Raw genomic sequence first — 21,754 nt, forward strand, 5'->3', positions numbered from 1 at the left:
CTTTAGTTATCACAAATTCTAAACCAACACAAAGTCCCTTATCGTTTTCTGTGGTACAACTCCGATTTGGTTGTTTTGTTTATACATATGATTATGTTTGCATGATTCGTTTGTCCCGGTAGCTTGATTTTTCCCCTTTTCTTCTGGGTTCTGTTCAAAATATGTGATAAAGTTTGTGACATATGAATAGTTGATGACGATTGCTCAATATATAATTACTCTTTCTTTATTCATAGTTCGGTTGCGTTGGAATGAAGTGCACCAAACACCAAAATCTTAAACATAGAAATTCAACTCTAGTTTGGGATTAACTATATCTTTAAATATATAGCCGAGTTAACGTATTAGTGATGTGATCATGATTCTGCTTAATGTGAATGTTAATAAAGAAAATTGTGACTTACATGGATTCTTGTTTAGCATGTTTAGCATATAGTTTGCATTTTAAAAAAAAAACTCTATGGAAGTCAACAGAAAAGACAAATTTCAGACATGTGACAAAAACATTCGATCACTCGCACATGTATGGAAAATTTTCAAACGAATTAATGGTACCCAATATTTTGAGCACTCTAATTACAAGATATAGATGTTACATTATTATCATTGTTAATAAATTTGTGTGGAATCGATTTTAGATTTGGGTTTCTGTCGCATAAAAGGTAAAGAATTGTTAGCCTTTCTCCGGCAATCAAATTTTCAATTTTCCACTTTCCCTAACTCACTATCTCTATCTTCCTTTCCCTGAATTAGATGCTACAAAGGTAAGAAAAAAAGAACTACTTGGAAAAGAGGAAATATAAAAGGAATGTAGACTGGGGAAACGTAATGATAGAAATGGACCAAATCCTGCATTAATTAATTATCTATAAACTTTTTGGAGCATACACTTGCGAAGACCCTTTTATTTTAGACACCGAAAGAGGTATTTTACCTCGCTTTCTGTCTCTTCACTCTGGGAAAATTGCTTTATCCTAAAATTGAAAAAAAGGTTGAACGTGATATGATTGGTGAAAGAGGGATTTTGTTAGTTTGGATCACTTCATAAAGCCTCTTTAAATGAGTAAATTTTCATGCGAAATAATCATCAATAAACTAGTACCGAGAAAAAAGTAAAAAGTGTAGAATACTACAGTACATTTTTACGCGGATTCCACGCAGAGCACGTTACTGTCAGCACGTATAGATCAGAATCGTGAGCTATCTTCCGTCTCATACGGCCACTCACTTCCACAGTTATAAATAGGTCAGTGAACGATGAATTACCGGTTCCACATTTCGGTTAAAAAGTTAAACTACATGAACTGGATAAAAACAACATTAAATCGGACAGTGCTGGATTGGAAGTTTTGACCCATTCAGTGACGGGTCACATGACTGATCGGTTTTCGGTTAGATTCTGAGATTCTGAGATTTTGGTTATGTCCTGTTTCCCCAACTGCTCTGTTTCTACGGCGGCTGTTTTATTTAAATTCATTCAAGAACAAATATTTCGTTAAAAGACAAGCCCCACAACAAACGGGTAGTGTTGTTTTCTTGCCCTTTTTATGCGACTGACAACGATGAATGCTCAGAAATTCAGAACAGAAGACGTTACGCAGAAAAGGTAGGCCGTGTTAAAAACATAAAAGATGGATACGTAAATGCCGATCACCTAAACCCAGATAATAAACAAAGATACAAAGAAACGAACAAAGAAAAAAAAAAAAAGACAAAAACTGAAGAGCATCTGGATCTCTTGGAGCGGCAAAACAATACATGAGATGAATAAAATTAAGAAGCAGTGTGTAGAGTATAGTTGTTTCATTCGTGGGTGGTCTCAGATTCCTCATGTGCTGGCGAAACCTTCTTGGAAGCGTCGTCGTTGAGTGTGGACTTAACAATATCCACCACCACCTCCTTCATTTTCTTGCCCATCATTTTCTTCACAGAGCTTCTCTTTTTAGGGAAGATGCTCCCCTCTTTGGGTTTGTGCCAAGGCCCTCTTCCCTCTGTTCCCTCTGTTCCCTCTGTTCCCTCTGTGCCCTTTCTCTTTTCACCTTCCATGGTTTCGTCTCAGCCACTGACCAACCCAAGCTTCCTCACTGTCTCTGTTTACAATTCAGTGACGGAAGTGATTCTGAGAGCGCAAACCAAGTTGGAGGAGGTTTAAATAGCCCTGCTTTAAAATTTATTTCCAAATTTAATAAAAGACCCAGTTAGTGTATGGCTTAAGAAACATATTCCTCACTGTTGCTGCCTCGTTAACGTATTAGATTCAACCACGTGTCTCTGTCTAACAGTAATCCGGGAGCCTAATCAGATAGCCCAAACAGCCCACGTAGAATTCAACGTTTGAGAGTAATACATTACAATCACTCTGACCATAAACTATTGCCGTATTATTCCGAAAGAGTAATGGTAGATGTTTATCCCTTCTTATTTCATTTTCTCTTTTTTATTACATTATGTCTCTTGCAAATTTATAACTTTTTTCTGTTCTTTCTTTTTCTTTTCTGAAATAAGTCATAAAGTGCACTGCCACAATGCTGATGCCATCATGTAGAATAAATCGTAACCATAAATAAGGATAAATCATTGTCTTGCAGTCATTATCAATATTGTGATTCTTCATCACCTAGGCAAAACCTTTTGTTAATTATGTCATTAGTATAACAAACCTTCTGGAAATTTTGATTGGTGAATTATTATGCTGAGCTACACATAAGATACTTGTAGATCAGCCCGCGTCTTAAATTCTCAATGGCAGACAAACTCTAAGTATATTTGATCCAAACAGAGAAAAAAGAAAATGCTGACCATCTTTTCGAGTTTCGACATTAAGAAGAATGTCATTTTTTTTTCTTCATAGTTTGTTTGGGTGCGAAAAAAAGTATTTCACATATATACTTCATTGAGTGTTGTCATTGGTTGTCCTGGATTTTTTAAGTTTGGATTTCAACCTCTGGATTTCACTATAATGTTCAAAGATCTGGAAAGAACATGGCCCCACAAAGAAAACTCTTATCCAAACTCTCATGCCCTCATTTATTTTTTTTATTATAATTTGCTTTTTACAGTTCATTCCCAGTGCACATGATGCAGTCATTCCCCGATGGTGAAAACTTTTTCATCAATGTGTCAGACACCAATAGCGTAAAAAATCTATCACCATGTTAACCTAAAGGATCCCCAACACTCGTTTGCCGACTTTTTTTATAACGCCACGTGGCAACATAGGATTTGTGTGTTTAAATAAATTTTAGGTTTAAACCCTCCCTTGGTCCTCAAGTTTGTATGAAAATCTCAGTTGGGTCCTCAAGTTTTTTTCTGTCTCAATTGGGTCATATTTTTTGTAAAAGTGAGCACATTGTACCATAACCGTTAAGTGGTGTGAGACGGTGTTAAATTGGTGTGAGCTGGATTTTTTCATTTACTGACGTGGCATTGTGCACTAAAATTGAAAGGCCACGTGGTGATGTTTTGACTAGAACCAGGTCTTCTCCTCCCTCCCCCTCTGCTTCCTTCCATCGGCGCCACCCACCAAAAATTGTTGTAAATTTGCTAGCTCTTATATCTTCTGGATTGTAAATTAGCAGGTTTTGCACTGTGGGAACTGTTATTCTGTGCAAGAAACTCTCATTTTCAAGTTATCAGTGTTTTGCTTCAAGTGGGTAGGGTAAAGTAGTGATTTTTGTGGCCTCAGGTTTGATTTGTCGAATTGAGGGTTTATCTGATAGTTAGATTTTGTATCTTCTTGGTGTTTTATGGATGGGTTATGTGTTTTGTTTTCTGATTTGTGACCAAATCTGGGTTGCTACTGTAGCTAATGTTGTGATTTATTTTGTGTGACATGAGTTTAGTGATTATGGGTACTGAAGAAGAGGATAATAAGATAGAAATATAGACAGGAAATTTTATGACTTCATACTCTTTCCGTAATCTTTTCTGTATCATCTAATAACTTTTTATTTTCACTATTTATTTGCCTTCTCCCCTCATTGCTTCCATATTCTTGATGATGATGATGATAGATCTGGCATACCTTACAACTAGTTATTCTGTTCTGGTCCCTTTCCTCTTGATCACGGTATCTAACAATTAAAGTCCCGATTTTGCCACAATTTGAAGAGGATAATAAGATAGAAATATAGAAATCTGGGAATGCTGATAACGGGGTGAATGTATTGAGACCGGGAACTGGTTCTGTGAGAAGGAGGGTTAGTTGGTTAGTGGGCATAATGGGTGGCATGTGTTGCAAGCCCTCTGCCATTGAAGACAGTAAGGAGAGTCCAAGGGAGCGTTTATCGAGCAAGGCTGTGTCGGACTTGCGTGTATCTAGGGGAACTTCATCGAGGAGGGAGGAAGTTTTTAGGGTAAAAGATAGATATGATAACAATGAGGGAAGAACGACATTGATTGATAAGCAAGGGAATGGTTCTGCTAGAGTGCAAGGTGATAGTATTGAAAGAAAGAGGGAGAAAATGGAATATGTTGTTGCTCCACATCCGGGGATTGGTAGTGTTCCCAAAGCCATGGAAGGTGAACAGGTTGCAGCTGGGTGGCGCCGATGGAAGGAAGCAGAGGGGGAGGGAGGAGAAGACCTGGTTCTAGTCAAAACATCACCACGTGGCCTTTCAATTTTAGTGCACAATGCCACGTCAGTAAATGAAAAAATCCAGCTCACACCAATTTAACGCCGTCTCACACCACTTAACGGTTATGGTACAATGTGCTCACTTTTACAAAAAATATGACCCAATTGAGACAGAAAAAAACTTGAGGACCCAACTGAGATTTTCATACAAACTTGAGGACCAAGGGAGGGTTTAAACCTAAATTTTAATGTAGGGTTAAATATGTTTTTAGTCCCTAAACTATTGACCGTTTCTGGTTTTCGTCCCTCTTCCAAAGTAAGGTACAATTTAGTCCTCAATCTTTAAAAAACGTTCGTTTTAGTCGAAAAAACGAACGTTTTGAGGACTAAAACGAGGAATAAAAACAAAACTTTGAGGACTAAAACGAACGTTTTTCTAAAGAATGAGGATCAAATTGTACCTTACTTTGGAAGAGGGACGAAAACCAGAAACGGCCAATAGTTTAGGGACTAAAAACATATTTAACCCTTTAATGTATAATTGTAACGTGGAAAGAGGTTTCTGTTTCAAAGTTTTTAGCTTCCAAAAATATCCATTGTCTTGTTTCATCTCTCTTCATTTTGTCATATTTTTCACCGTTCTCTCTCCTTTCGTGTTTACTATCTCTTCATTTTCATCGTCGAAGCTTTGCTGAAAGTGTTGTTTTTCGTTCTCCCTCCATTTTCGTGCGCAATGGCAATGTCCGGTGACCATGGTCTTTCGAGCAAGGTAAATGAGTTTCTCCATTTTGTTGATTGCGTTTTCAATTTGTATTTGGATTTCGATTTTGTTGATTGCATTTTCGATTGATATGTGGTTTCTTGTTTGAGTTTGTATGTTATGATATATTCAGTGATCTTTGATGAGAATATGAATGGTTGTGTACTATAATATATATTGTTAAATTTCAGGTTGATGATGATGTTGGTACTTCAAGCAAGGAAACTATTTCTTCTTCTGTGAAGACACCAGCTACTAAAGTTGGAGAGGATAAGAAGGAGGACCAACCAACACCAAAAAACATAACAAAAAGAAAACGCAGAGAAAGTTTTATGTGTGCTTTAGCGGATCATGAAAGTGTTACAACAGCATAGCACTCAAGACTCCGTACACTGGAAATAAAGCTCTTAGAATCCGACATGACTGATTTTTGTATTGATTTGTTATAGAAAGTCATACAACATTGTACATAGATGAACAAATAAGTGTAATGTACCCAATTTTGTTCAATGTTATAAAAGATGCATCTTTGCTTATGTTAATTATTGTTAATGTTAATTGAATTGTTATTCCCTTCGTTATTGTCATTGTGAAATGAGGTGTTGTTTGGAATGTGAATGAAGAAAGTGGCCAATTTGATTGAGTAGTCATGTTTGTGATGGAGGAAAGAAACAATGTTTGTGAGATGACCAACTTAGGTGAAGTCCTGAAAGTTATGTAACCAAAAATAACACTGGTAATTGATTACAATTTGCTCGTAAACGATTATGCGAGTAAAAAGTGGATTTTGTACAGAAACTTATACTACAGGAGCCAGTTGTGGTAACCTAGGTGACCATAGTCAATATTTATAACTTTTTGACATAAATCTAATATTTTTCACTTGATTTTAGTGTTAACGTGTGAGTAGAGGCTGGAAAGTCATGTTTGGGAACTCCATCACGGAGGAAAGAAACAATGTTTGTGAGATGACCAACTTAAGTGAAGTCCTGAAAGTTGTGCAAGAAAAAACACACTGGTAATCGATTACAACTTGCTCGTAAACGATTACGCGAGTAAAAAGTGGGCTTTTTTACAGAAAATTGTACTGCAGGAGCCAGCTGTGGGCACATAAGTAGCCAAAGGCAATTTGAGTTAGATAACATGCTGTCAACCTTGACCTTTGCTGACTATTTTAATCATAACTTTTCCCACATATCTCCAAATGAGGTGATTCTTTTTTTATTAGAAAATAGACTCAAAAATATTTCCAAGGACTAATAGTTTGTGATTTTTGGACATCTGAGTAGCTGTAGTTAATTCTTTAAAGTTAACGTTTTACACATTCCTGCCACCCCTGACCTTTGCTGGTTGTTTTGCTCATAACTTTCTTCACCGAACTCCAAATGAGTTTATTCTTGTTTTGTTGGAATCTAGACTCAAATATCTTTAAAATGAATACCAACCCATAATTTTTGTACCACTGTAGTAAATGCCGTTAATTTCCCAAAAACAACGTTTTTCTAAGCTTCCTAAATGAGTTTACTTTCAAGTTATTGTTTCATGTTTCTTATTTTAGATGGGAAAATTACAAATTAGTATTTATTGGAAATCTTTTTGAGTCTATTTTCTAATAGAAAAGGAATCAAATCATTTGGAGTTCCGTGGAGAAAGTTAAAAGCAAAACAACCAGCAAAGGTCAGAGGTGGTGGGAATATATAAAACGTTAATCTCACAAATATTGTTTCTTTCCTCCATGATGGAGTTCCAAAACATGACTTCTCACACTCTACTCACACCTAAACACCAAAATCAATTGTAAACCTATGGATTAATGTCAAAAACTTATTAATATTGGGCGTTACTTTGTCATCAAAACACACACAACGTAAATGAAATGACATTGCACACTAAGTAATCATTAAAGCTATCATCTTATTGCAATAACAATTTGTACATAAATATCATTGTTACAAAGCAAAAAATCCATATTTGTCTAAATACAAACAAAATCTCTACAAATGAAACTAATCATGTAACAATCCATATTCCGCTAGCGCTTCCATTCTTCTAATGTTCTCGTTGTCCAGGATCCACTCTCAATAATGCTACCAACCTTGGATAAAACTTCAATCCTGGGTGGCTTGCAGCAAAAAGGCACAATGGAAAAATGGTGGACACGAAAGTTAGGGTTCATCCAACACGAAAATGCCAATGTTCGAGAAGATGATTAGGGTTCGCGCAACACACGAAAACCACAAAACAACACGACACCGAGAATGCACAATACCAATGGTGGACAGGGATGTCCAAGACGGCTTTAATGTTGCACAACAAGGTGCTGGATCGTGCCAAAAACAAAAAGTATAACAGAGGTGATAGACCGACCAAGAGGAACGGTGAAGACGAAGGTGGGCCAAGACTTTAGGGTTCCACAGAAAGATGAGAGAGATGAGAGAGTCAAACCGCGAATGAAAGAAAAATAGGAAAAGCATGAAAAAAAATTCGTATTTTTCCCTTCCCATAATACCCCCCTGATCAATTAAATATTGAATTTATTTTTTCAAATTGAGCCAATGAACAACCGCCACATGACGTTGTCAAAACTGTGTCAAAAAAACGTTGTTAAAGAAGCGTTCTCGTAGCCTAAAACCTTAAAACCTTAAAACAACATCCACACATTTTCATCAATGTGTCCGATACCAACTCCGACACAACCTTAAAACCTTAATGTTAAAATTTTAAAACTATGAATTTATCAATTTGTTTTACTAACATATTACTTAAATTATCTATTTTAATTTAATACGAAACACCTACACTTAAATTCTACAATCGTTTTGATTTTTTAATGCCAGCGTTTGACTACCATTTGACCAATACAATAGGGTTGAATAGCACCACGAAAAGTAATGCTCTTCTGAATCTTTTGACCAAGAAATCATGGATCATATCTTTAAAATATTTTATGACATATGAAAAAACCTTCAACAGAGGCATATGTGAACTGTAATTTTTGTTTATTTACTTTTTCTTTTTACTCTAGAAATGATTGTACTAATTGCATATGATATCCTCCTTGCTGTTGCACAGTGATACGTAAGAACCTTGCCTGGGATCAAATATATAGTAAATACAAAATCATCTCTTAAAATCATTTTTGAAAAACCATTATTTTTGTAAAAAAATGAAAACACGTGTATAAGAAATCTAGAAAACCATCTTTTGAAAAGAACGAAGTTAGGCCTATGGAATGGAAGGAGCAAGAGTTGACTCAGAATATTATTAAGATAATGATATTGAATGCGTCGTCTTATTTGTGATCTTATCTGCTTAATCTTTTGTTTTAATCTAATAATGTCCTGCATATAAAGAAAAGAGAGTCGCAGAAAGAGTGAACGCTATTCATGTGTGATTAAATTATTTTTTAAGAAAATTAAATTACTGTTAAATTAGTTAAGTTTATCTTTTTCATTGACCTTGAATTTGTCGATTGACACATTATATATGGCAAAGAAAAAACATTATTCTGAGTATAAATATATAAATATATGTGTTTTGTGAAATTTAAATATAAACGCATGTTATTATTTTGGTTTTTTTTAACTGAGACAATAAACCTCTATTGCTTCGATTCTATAAAGAACGGTGGTCTAAAGTCTATCAAAAAATACAAAAAGAAGTTTAGCTATTTTACACCTTGATTTTCTAGAGATCCCTTTAGACATTGATTTTTTTTTAATCAAAAACATATACATTTACAATAATTACAAAAATGTCACCGCGTTATTTTATGTTTCGATTACAATAAAACCGATGTCAAACAAACGAGTTAAAATCTTTATTTTTTTACTAGTATAAATGTTCATTGAATTTAAATTTTTAGTTATCAAATTTAATAAACTAAGAGAGGGAGGAAGAGAAGAAAGGTAAAAGAACATAAGTTATTTGGATAAATAAAATAAGATTTAAAAAATTATTTTACACAGAAAAAAAATTACACAAAATGCCCCGTTATTCCGACGGTAGTTTTGACTTTAAATTAGTAATTATTATATGGAATACAATTAGTTTAAAGTCAACTATATGTTAAATAATTAAATTGTTAATTTTTAACTAAGCTAAACTCCTTTTTAACTTAGTTTTTAAAAATTGAATTGGTTCTAAATAAAACTGTTTGAACGATATAATTTTATTTTATAATATTAAAATGACGATTTATAATAAAATGACTAATAGTAATAATAATTCAAATAATAAAAATAATTCAAACAACTTAAAAGTTATTTAAAGAATTTTTTAATTTAGTCCTTGAAAAATGCAGTTTAATTTAGTTTAATTCAGTTTAACCGATTCCAACTGCTTTTAGAATTTAATTCAATTTATACCACTTAATCTTAACATATTAATTAGATAAATTTTTCTCTAAGCCCTTTTTCCCTACATTAATTAATCCTAATATATTTTTTTATAAAAGTTAAGAACAATAATAAATAGTATGGACGATAATAAAATGTATTAGTAAAAATAAATAATATAATAAAATAAAACGTTTATTTTAAATTAAATAATCTTAAATTTTAATCTTTATTCTTTTTTCTGATTCTCTGAATAATCATTTTCACCCTATTTCTCTTTTTCTTCTTTTTTTTTTATTCACTCATTTCCACTCATTTCTTTTCTACCAAATAAAATACATGGTTGTCTCTTTTAATTTTTTAAAATCTTTTATTTTAATAATTTTGCAACAAATCACGAATCATAACGTCAAAGACATATAAGCATTTCTTTTAAAAATCAATAAATTTATTATATTTAGTAATTTTTAAATAAATAACAAAAACAAAATATTTACAGGTGATCTAGAATGTATTATATTTTTTACTATCAGATGCATCGACTTATGTATACAATGCATTATAATTTTTTTTTATCTTTTAAATATTTAGTATGATGAGTTATCTTTTAATAAGATCTTAGATTTCACTAATAGTTTTAGTAGTACAATTAACGTGTGATGTAGTGAGGAGTTAATGAATATATTTGAGATATGTCATGAAGCTATAGTGAAGTAAACCAATTCAAGTTAAGTTAACAGTAGTCATGCTTTATGACTATCCTAGTTATGTTGATTGAGGGTTATGGTACGAAAAGACGAGTCAGAAAAGTTATGGGTTCAACTTTTTCTCATTAACATTTAAAAAATATATAATTGGTTTAAAAAACTGAAAAAAAAATGAAAAAGGTTATCAATTCAAGTCTTCCACTAACAAAAATATTAACAACTAATAATTACAAATAAAAAAATTAAAATAGTAACTCATTATGACTCATAAGTGTTAGACTTTTGATTTTAGATATTACAGTCAATTTTTTCTGAAAGTTCTGAAAGATATATAATTATTGTATGTTATTTAATGTATGTGATGTAATGATTATGCATAAAATTGATATGATTTATTGTTTATGTGTCACTTATATCATTGTCTACATCTCTTTTCCTTGTACTATTATTGATCTTATCAACTATTACTTCCATCATTTATAACATTACTAGTATTATCATTATCATTTCTTCTATTACAAAAGCCATTGCACGACAACTTCAATTGAATTTTCAATTTTACATTAATTATTCAGAAGTTTTACATTAAATAGAAGTTGGTATCTCTAGCTTATAAAGTGAAAAAAAGAAAGCTCAACAGCAATTATTAATATCAATATTAGAAGTGATTTTTAATATCCATTACATTTTTATTTCATGGCTTGTAGGTCCTAAAATGAGCATGCTTCTAGTAGAAACAAGCATTCCTATAATCCGCAAATTAGAATGATGTTAAATAGATAAAAGTTATTAGACTACTATATTTATAAAAACTTCTAGAACTTCAGAAAAAGTAGGGAAAATTTTCAAAAGTTAAAAAATGCAAGTAAAGTAGATTTTTTATATACATACCCATTTTCGTTATCTGTTTCATGTTAAATTATCTTATATTTTGAGACTTAAAAATCCAAGTTCTATCAGAAAGCTATTACGTGCTTATCTGATATTTACATCCATTTATATTCTTATGAGCATATAAATATAATATAATATACCAATGGTTGATTTTATTTCACTATTTGTTAAAATATTATATTTAAAAGGATTTCTATATATTAAGCAGTTTCAAACTTAAAAAGTAAAAACGCATGACCACTTTAACTCGTTGAATTTGACGTCAACTATTGTAGTGGGAACGATGCAGATGCCACAATATTTGATTTTTTATTCATTATTGGGATAGCTGCAGTACCGTACTAACAACAACTGTCACTCCATATGCTCCAGTTTTAATATTCTAGAAGTTTCATACTCTCCGTACACACGATTTTTTCTATTAATTTATTAAACTAAAAATTATTTCAATTACATTTATTATATTATTAATAAAATACTTTGTAATGTATTTTATATATTATTAATATTAATATTAATATTATTTTAATTCGATAATAATATATTTAAGTTGATGGTATGTATAGTATAAAAAATAATTTTAATAAAAATCAAAAATAAAAATTAATTTGATACATTATAATTAATAATTTGATTAAAAATAATTTTAAGTACTATTTTTGAGATATCAATAGTTACATCAAAATCACTTTAAAAATTTCGAATTACTTTTTATATTTTTTTATATATATTTATTTATGAATTTATTATTATTATTATTATATATATATATATATATATATATATATTATGATAGTAGGATATTGAAACTTTTTTATCCTCATATATTATTTGGTTTAAAGGTATATTAATTTTGAATAATTTTGAATATCTAAAATGGTTAAAATAATTGTTAGAAAAAATATTTAGTAAAATGAGTTGTAACTTGTTATATTTTATACTTTTCTTCCTAAATAATAAAGTTATTATTTGTTCCAATTTTAAAAGTAAAATATCCAATAATGAATTATATAAGTTATAACAGTTTTTAACGACACGAAATTTTATACAATTTTTTTTAATTTTCTTATTGTCAAAGTTTAGTATTTAGTTATAATATTTTTAAATATATATTTTACCTACATATCTAAACCTGTGTGTAATTAACAGTAAGTAAATTTAATTTTTTTAGTAGTGTTATGAATTTTATTTTAAAATATCTTATGTCAATCTAAATAATAATAATTAAATTAAATTAAATTCAAATCCGTCACACTCTTTCAATTTAATGTATTCATTCAACCTCGAAAGGTTCTAGTATTTAGTAGGATTTAATTTCGTTAACCTTTTAGTTAATAGTTTAAGACACTTCTGATCATAATTAACAATGCATAATTTAAATTAAACATATTAAATAGCAGTTACAATGTATGGATTGTATTAAATATTGCGTACTTCTATATCTAATTAAAATTAGAGCGTAAGTATTATTTTGGTAACCAATAAGCATCTGCTTTCCATAAAAAAATAATAAAGAGTGAGCAGGATCATAGCACGTTGCCAAATATAAGGAGACACAGTGTAGGTGATGTCTGGGTTTGTTTTAGGTTAGATTACTGCATAAACACCAAAACCAACACATGAACATGTGACTTACGGAAGTCACGTGTAACACACGTCATGCGTGGTAACGTAACACTTCGGTGGATGCACAATATCAATCCTTTTTAGAAAATGTTTTTTTAATAATATTTTCTATAACTTTTTTACAATCACGTATTTTGTGATTATAGTATACGAACTACTGTAAAAAAATTATTAACATATTATAATCCATCATTTTTAGTCAATAAAACCACCTCACAATTTCTAATACCATGTGTGCACAGATAAGGCTACAAAAAGCTCTTAACTAAAATCAACAACAATATTGTTAGTTTTTAATGTTTTAAATGAAAAATTATATATCTTACACCTACACACATTAACGCATTCCTTCAATTAAATGAGAAAGCAAGCTTCTTCTATCAAATATATGTACACAATTTCAACACCTCTTGTTCCAACATGTTTTAAAAGCTAAATTTAATATTTTTAATTAAAAATCAAGAATGTCTCAAATTCATTATGCATTATTTTTATCCTAAAAACAAACAATGATAGGTTTTGAATAAACTATTATGGATGTATTATTTTAAATATACTTAAATCTATGATGAGATATTAAAGTTATAAATACAACAAAGGATTATATCTATAATAAGTATTATCACTAGTGCAGAAAGGGGTTTTAACGTCTCCCAATAGACGTCCGTCCACAAAAGCCCCAACGTATATAATTGACCGGTGGCATATTAGTAAATAAGTGGAACTGTAGACGTCCGTCCTGGGGCTAGCCGGACGTCTATAATGTTATGAACGTCCGTCCTTGGCGACGGACGTTTATAGGCTGAACAAAGTGAACACGTGTCAGCCCTTTGGACGTCCGTCCTTGGTCAAGACGGACGTTTATAATGTTCTGGACGTCCGTCCTGGGTGACGGACGTTTAATAGGCTGAACTAGTAAACACCTATCAGCTCTTTGAACGTCCGTCCTTGCCCGAGCCGGACGTTTAAACTTGAGTGAACGTCCGTCCTAAGTGACGGACGTTTATTAGGCTGAACAGTGAAAATCCATGTGCAGGCTTTGAACGTCCGTCCTTGGCCGAGACGGACGTTTATACTTGAGTGAACGTCCGTCCTAAGTGACGGACGTTTATTAGGCTGACAGTGAAAATCCATGTGCAGCCTTTGAACGTCCGTCCCTGGCCGAGACGGACGTTTATACTTGAGTGAACGTCCGTCCTAAGTGACGGACGTTTATTAGGCTGACAGTGAAAATCCATGTGCAGCCTTTGAACGTCCGTCCCTGGCCGAGACGGACGTTTATACTTGAGTGAACGTCCGTCCTAAGTGACGGACGTTCATTTGGCTGAACAGTGAAAACCATTTGCAGGCGTTGAACGTCCGTCCCTGGCCGAGACGGACGTTTATACTCTAGTGAACGTCCGTCCTCGGAGACGGACGTTAAAAGGCTGAACGTTTATAGCTGAACGTTTTCAAGTACCCATTGCAGCCCTTAGACGTCCGTCTCAGGGGGACGGACGTCTACGAGGCTGAACGTTTCAATTTCCCAAGTAGGGACCTTACACGTCCGTTTTGGGAGGGCTCGGACGTCTATAATAAACACAGACGTCCGTGCCCTTATAACGGACGTTTAAGGTACTGACAGGGTGGTTGGATATTTAATTCTCTTCAGGCCCTCAACGTCAGTCCTAAGAGGGCACGGACGTCTATAATATTATAGACGTCCGAGCCCGTATAACGGACGTTTAATGTACTGACAGGGTGGTTGGATATTTAATTCTCTTCAGGTCCAGAGACGTCCCATATGCGGGGCCCGACGTTTATACTATTATAGACGTCCGGGCCCTCTTAGGACGGACGTTGAGGGCCTGCCATGGGGAGTTGAAACGTTCAGTTTGTTCAATATAATAGACGTCAGCCCCCCAAAACGGACGTTTATCATATTAGAGACGTCGACGCAACCAAGGACTGACGTTTAAAACCACCCGCGAATATCATTTTTAAATCCTCAAAGACGTCACATTAGTGACGAACCGGACGTCTATACTATTATAGACGTCCGTCCACAAGCTCGCCGGACGTCTAAGAGTATAATATCGTGCTCCCGCGAACCAGTGACCAGTTAACGTTTGGAAACGCACTGTTCATCGTCTTCGTCCGCAAAACGCTGCTGCGCCATTGATTTCCAGGTGAGTTTTCTCGTTTTTGGACCGTTTAAATTCATTTTCAATCCGATTACATTGCTCTGTGATGAAATACCTTTGATTTGAACCGATTAAAAATCGTTTTCGGTCCGTTTTTTTGCAGACTCTTGCGTGTTCTTGGAGGCTTCTTTGACTGTTTTTGGACTGCGTTGTAGGCCGTTCACTCCTCCGTTTTCATCATTTTCATTTCGAATCTACTTTTCAGGTTAGCTTGTTGGTTGAAATTTTTTTGTATGCATGTAATTGAGTTTTGTGAATGCACGTTTTTTACTGTAAAATGTGACTGCGTAATTGGCTTTTGAATATATCTGTATTAGTTGTGTATTATATAAGTATCAAATCATTGAGTGACACTTGGGACTTGAGTCGCCGGACCTAGCACCTGCACCTGCTAGGTACGAGCTGTGGAAGGCTGCTCGGACTAAATCTGATGGGAACATGACATCTTCCTCAGCTGCCTTGATCTCACAGAGAATTGTAAGTTCAAATTATAAGCAGTTATTTGATTGTGTATCTATCACAGCATGTCTTCTAAGTAACTTGGTTTTTTTATGTGCAGGATGAGTTGGTTGAGCAGCAGACTCAGGGCACATTTGCTGGCCAAGGTAGGGACGACATTCTGACAACGGCCATTGGAAGGCCCGAGCACCCAGGACGTGTACGTGGAGTTCCTGGGGCGATTGGTCTTCGTGACTATTTTGGCCCTACACAGAAAACCCCCCAATCAATGAGTCAGGAGACACTGAGGCAGATGGATCTTCAATGGGAGGAAAGACTCAACCAAAGCATGAGATCAATGGAGCAATGATTCATGGAGCAGCTACAAGAACAAAAACAAATACAAAGAGCGCTTGAAGAAAAGCTGCATTCCATGACGCAAGGCAACATGGGGGTCGATGAAACTCCCACACCACCTCGTGTCAGCACTAAAGGATCATGCTCTGCTGTAGACCCCACTCAGTATAGCGGTCAATATGAGCTGTTGGTTGATGGGGATCCCCCACGCATTGTGGCTGTCGGACGAGTGCTTGAGGGAGGGGAGACCATTCATGGTGTTGCCATATTACCCCAGCACGTGCGTGTGACCATTGACGAGGTTCGGGATCCCCAGGCTCAGGTGCCTGTACCCACTCCAGAAATTAACTTTGTGGGGGAGGCCATAGGATCATTTATTTCATGGCCTAGAGCATTGATCATGTCCCACATCGCTACTCCACAGGTATAATGTCTTTTAAAATAGTATTTCTATGTTTATTCTTCATATAATTGTTGACAAAGCTTTGACGTAAATTCTTATCTTCAGTTCACACGTCCTCAGAAGCAGCCAATTCATGATACAGTCATACATGAAGATGATGAGATGGCTGAAGCGGAGGATGATCCTCTATCAAAGTTAGTGACAAAATTACCCAGATTAAAGAAAGCATCATTAGAACTCTACTGGGATTTGAGGGTATTTGGTCTTCCCCCACATGTGCCAGTTTATATCACATTTTCTGATGCATTGGAGGTGATTGGGGGAGACAGGATGTTGAATATTTCCATCATTCAGCTGTGGTGCATGTAAGTTACTCAATTTGGTCTTTCATATTACTTTTATTTACATTGTTATATAGTTTCTAACAACTTAACTTTGTTGTTTTAGGTACATGGACACAATCGTTGTAGACCAAGGTCGGTCTTCCATGTACGGATTTGTTGAACCTCAGACCATTCAACCGTCTGGTAACACACTTCAAAACAGACAAGATTATTTGCAAACATGGATGGATGAGTCAAAAAGAGACGTATACCTTGTGCCATACATTGACGGGTAGGTGTTGTTATATGTGGTCAGTTTATTATTATAGTTTCGTTAATTAGTTGAATAACTATTTGTCCTTCGTGATAGGTCGCACTGGCAGCTGATGGTAATCCTTCCCAAACAATGTAAAATTATATTTTTTTGTTCGTTGCACAGGAGGATGAAAACTGAGTTGAGAACCATGCTTCAAGGGTAAGTGTTTCTCCAAAAATGACTTTGAATTTGATGTTCACCTTCAACTTTTATGATAAAATAGTCATATTAATTATACTTTGTGTTTTCAATCTGTACAGAGTTATTGGTAAATCTCGTGGTCAACTGGTTCAAGTTTTGTATCCAAAGGTTGTAAGTCATTTAACGTTTCCTTTTCATTTATGTTATTGAATGATCTAAATTCTTAACTATTTAGTTTGTTATTTTAGTGTAACCACCAGGTAGATTCATGGGAATGTGGCTTCTATGTGATGTGTTGGATTAAGACCATCATTCGAGCAGTCATTACAGATGACTGGAATGAGGTAATGATGTATACCTTCAATACATTACAAATCATATTCATCTACAACTATATATGAAACAATAATGAATCTTTGTTGAATTTTGCAGCGCTTCAAGACTACATCGCCTATTACAGAAGACACAATTAAACAGATAAGGCAGGAGTGGACCGCTTATCTTCTGCAAAGATGGAGTTAGGAATAGTTATATTTCTTGTTGAACATTGTTTAGTTTTTTAGTTTAAGTTTTATGTTGATAGTTTGGTAGTGGATTGAACTCCACATTAAGTAGAACTTTGTTTATATAAAACGCATTTTTATATTATTGCAAAATTGTTCTGGGACATTTTTCTGCTTTTCAGGTGTGGTTTTATTGAAAAAATAAACTAATTTTAAAAAAAAAAACGCCCAGTAGACGTCCGTTAGTGCACAGTCGGACGTCTACAGACGTCTGTCAGTGGACACACGGACGTCCACCCCCCAGCTCCTACCTAAAACATTTCAGCAAGGTAGACGTCAAGGGGGGAGGAGGCGGACGTATATATAGACGTCCGTCCAGACACAACGGACGTTTATATAGGCGTCCGTCCAGACACAACGGACGTTCATGTAAACGTCCCTCCTGACACAACGGACGTTCATGTCGACGTCCGTCATGACACAACGGACGTTCATGTAGACGTCCGTGCTGACACAACGGACGTTCATGTCGACGTCCGTCATTACACAACGGACGTTCATGTAGACGTCCGTGCTGACACAACGGACGTTTACAGAGACGTCCGTCCTGCCACAACGGACGTCTAAGCGACGTCACCCACATAAACGTCGGGTGTACGGCGGACGTCAAAAGGCCAAAATATCGGACGTTAAAACCCCTTTCTGCACTAGTGTATCTATAATAAAATTATGCTATTTATAGTTAGAGATAAATATAGATTAAACTATTGTACGATTATGGTGAGTTACTTCTAATGTTAGGTATATAGTATAGTCGTTCGATTAACTCTTAGTTGAATGATTTATCTTTCATTAGGTGAATCAGACCATACAACTGAAACTGTGAAGACCAAACGGTCAAACTGAAGCATATTAATTTTAAAATCATCTTATTCAAAGGTCAAATCACCATTAATTATGTTTGGATTTAATTAGACCTATCATAATCAAAAGTTCATCACAAAGTTTATAAACAATAGTTCTAGATAAGGAGGTAAGTGATTCATTAATTGCGTATTTATTACTTTTACTATCTGATCCTAACTGACTTTAGTATCAGAGAACCTTTGATAGGTACTCACTCATAAATGATGTTTATTGGAGAGTAATCAATTAAAAACCGACCAGTTGAACGAGAATATTTTATCTCATATCTGAAACATTAAAGATAATGACACTACATGTAAAAGTAGAGACATATTATATTGTGTTACTACTATAACAATGTTATATATGAATTGATTCATATATCAGGACTTATTAAAAAAATCATACAAAAACAACTGTATAAATTTGAGGATGCGATAAATTACCAATTTCTTTCACAAAATTAAAAATATAAATTAAAAAATTAACTTTAAGTAACTCAACCATTTTTAAAAAGATTATAAACTTTTAATTTTAAAAACAATTATATAAATAATTTATTTTATCATAAAATAAATCTTTGAATAAAAAAAATTTATCCTTTTAATATTCTTAATAAAAATTAGCTTGGTAAAATGCATGGAGAATTTAGATAGCTCGGTGAAAAGTTTAGATAGTTTAGTAAGATGCACAGAAAACTCAAACAGCTCGATGAAAAGTTCGTATAGCTTGAATCTCGGTGGGAAATCCACATAGCTCAATCCGACTATCTAAATTATCTATCGAGATATTTGAGTTCTCTATGCACCTCACCAGATTATTTGAACTTCTCACTAAGTTATATGAGTTCAAATAGCTCGATGGAAAGTCAATATAGTTTGGTAGATTCTTACCGACCTATTTAGACTTCTTATCGAGCTATTTGAGTTATGTATCTATCTTATTAGGCTATTCGAATTTTCTACTGAGCTGTTTGAGTTTTTCATGCACTTTAAAAACTATTTGAATTTTTTACTAAGTTATCCAAATATATTATCAAATTGGGAATATAATACACGTGTTTTAAACAGGGTGGAAACGTAATATGTCGTTTGTCAAATAAAAAACTAATAATGTTGGTCATAAATAACTAATTCCGTAACTTTTTAAAAGAAAAAAACTTATAATATAAAGTTTGGAAGAAAAACGAAAAAAAAACGTGTAAGAGTTTAGAAAAAAACATAATGATATATAAATTGATATTATTTAGTATATTATAATATTAAATAAGAGATGTGATTCCTTTGTAGAATTAATGGAATGTGATTATTTGAATTCCATACAAATAGTTTCCTTTCTTACAAGATCCACATTTTATTATCAGATTTAAGAAAGTATTAGGTCAAGGTTCAATTAAGACTACAATTATCTTGGAATGCCTTTGTGTGTGTGTGTATATATATATTGTTAAAATAAAAATATAAGTGAAATGGTGAGTCAAGGGTGGCGGCTGGTAGAATAGAAGCTGACGTCAATTTAGTTGGCCCACTATATATATAGTTATATTTACAACAAACAAAATAACTAACATGTGAAAAACAAATAATATTTTTTTGTTAAATTTTTTTAACAATTTTTTAATGTTAAATTTGTAAGGATGTTGAAAATGATTTAAGGGTAAAAATATTTTCGATTATTTCATTATTAAAGAAAGTCAAACAATAAATAACTTTTTTATTAATTAACTTTTATTTTATAAAATCATCTTTTTTATAATTTTTAATTTTTTTTTTCTATTTTCTCTCTAAGATTTTGTCTTTTCAAATATTTAAGTCAGTATTAGAACTCCTAATTTGAGAACAATACATTTTTATTCGATCAGTTTTATAATTAGAATAAATTTTTCTTTTACTTTTTTTTCGATATTGATCTTAATTGTTTGTGACCTTGAAGAAAACAAATGTTATATTAGCTAACTCAGTATGGACTTTTTCTCTTTTGTAATGGTATGTTCAAATTATTAATTTAAGTTTTATTTGTGTAATTAGAGCTAATTATATGCAATAGCGGATTTTGACTAGAAGTTTTGGAAAAGTCAAAATAATATATTTTAAATTTATATATTTAATCATTATACTAATATAATAAAAACACATAATTTAGTATTGAAATTTAGTTAGATGTTTCTCCTGACAAAATTATAGTTTTAAAGTTGTATTTAATATAGATCCTATTTTAAATTAGTTTTTTCAATTTCATCCCTTCTACTCATTGCATATTTATTTTCATATTTGAAAATATTTTTCTATTTTACATTAAAAAAATTAATATGAAACTCTTGACATGTAATTTCTTAATTTTAAGTAATGATTCCTCTAATAGAACAGTAAGATAATTAGTATCATGCTTAAAAATATGAGAAGAATTTGAATATATCTTATTTTCTTTTTCAGGGGTAATTTTTATTTTATCATTTTTTAAAAAAAATATATCCTTTTATTCTCCATCAGTATAGATATTTTTTTTAAATTAAGATTAAAAATAACTTTTCAAATACGGAGGACCACATGCCACGACAAATGTTTATCTAATTGTTTCTATTTTTTTAAAAAAAAGTAAGGAATTGAATAGTTTATATTAATTTTCAAATACATAAAATTTTAAAAAAATTGAGGGAGCCAAAGCCGTCCTAGAGCTTCGATATTTAAAGAAGGTTTTAGAGAAGAAAAAAGATTAATTTTTAGCATCGATATTTAAAGAAGTTATTCACCATGTTTGAATTATATCATTATTTTACAATCACAGGAAAGTCAAGTACATTATACTTGATTGTTTAATCAGTCTATTTCAACTCTTCATGTTTTTTTCAAATACAATAGAAAAATAATTTTATTCAATAAAAATTATCAAAATAAGATTGCGAAATAAAATGGCAAATGAATTTCTTGTCAACAATATAATTATTTATATTGAAAAGAAAATTGAAAATTTTAGCTTTGGTTTAAAAATCTCAATGAACAATGAACAATATTTTAAATATGTATGATTTCTTTTATAATTATCATTATATTAAAATTATGTATTCTTTTTTACTGTAATAATGAGAATAATTAAATATATAAAATTTGAGTTTAGTTATTTTGTCATTCCTAAACCAAATAAAAATTGTCGAAAATAAATTATTGCAATAGGTTTCGAAGAAGAAAAAGTAACGAAAAAATTCAATTACGTCAAACTTTTTCTTATGATATATAAAAGGCTAATTTATATAGAAGAGTAAAAAGAAGTATAGAGCAATGAAGCAA

At 32.6% G+C, this 21,754-nt stretch overlaps 1 protein-coding gene across 1 annotated transcript; it reads left to right on the forward strand.

The window, feature by feature from the left end:
* The first annotated feature begins 4,220 nt into the window (after nt 1–4,220).
* On the forward strand, nt 4,221–17,740 carry LOC148203969 (uncharacterized). The gene is made up of 8 exons (XM_088107820.1): nt 4,221–4,586; nt 5,528–5,596; nt 16,387–16,646; nt 16,729–16,896; nt 16,975–17,079; nt 17,181–17,229; nt 17,310–17,405; nt 17,494–17,740. The coding sequence occupies exons 1-8, from the start codon at nt 4,221–4,223 to the stop codon at nt 17,581–17,583; spliced, it is 1,203 nt and encodes a 400-aa protein (XP_087963946.1). The 3' UTR covers nt 17,584–17,740.
* The last annotated feature ends 4,014 nt before the right edge of the window (nt 17,741–21,754 follow it).

Source organism: Vigna umbellata, chromosome 2 (assembly GCF_029865625.1).
Source record: "Vigna umbellata cultivar VRB3 chromosome 2, Vumbellata_1.0, whole genome shotgun sequence".
NCBI classification, from domain to species: domain Eukaryota; kingdom Viridiplantae; phylum Streptophyta; class Magnoliopsida; order Fabales; family Fabaceae; genus Vigna; species Vigna umbellata.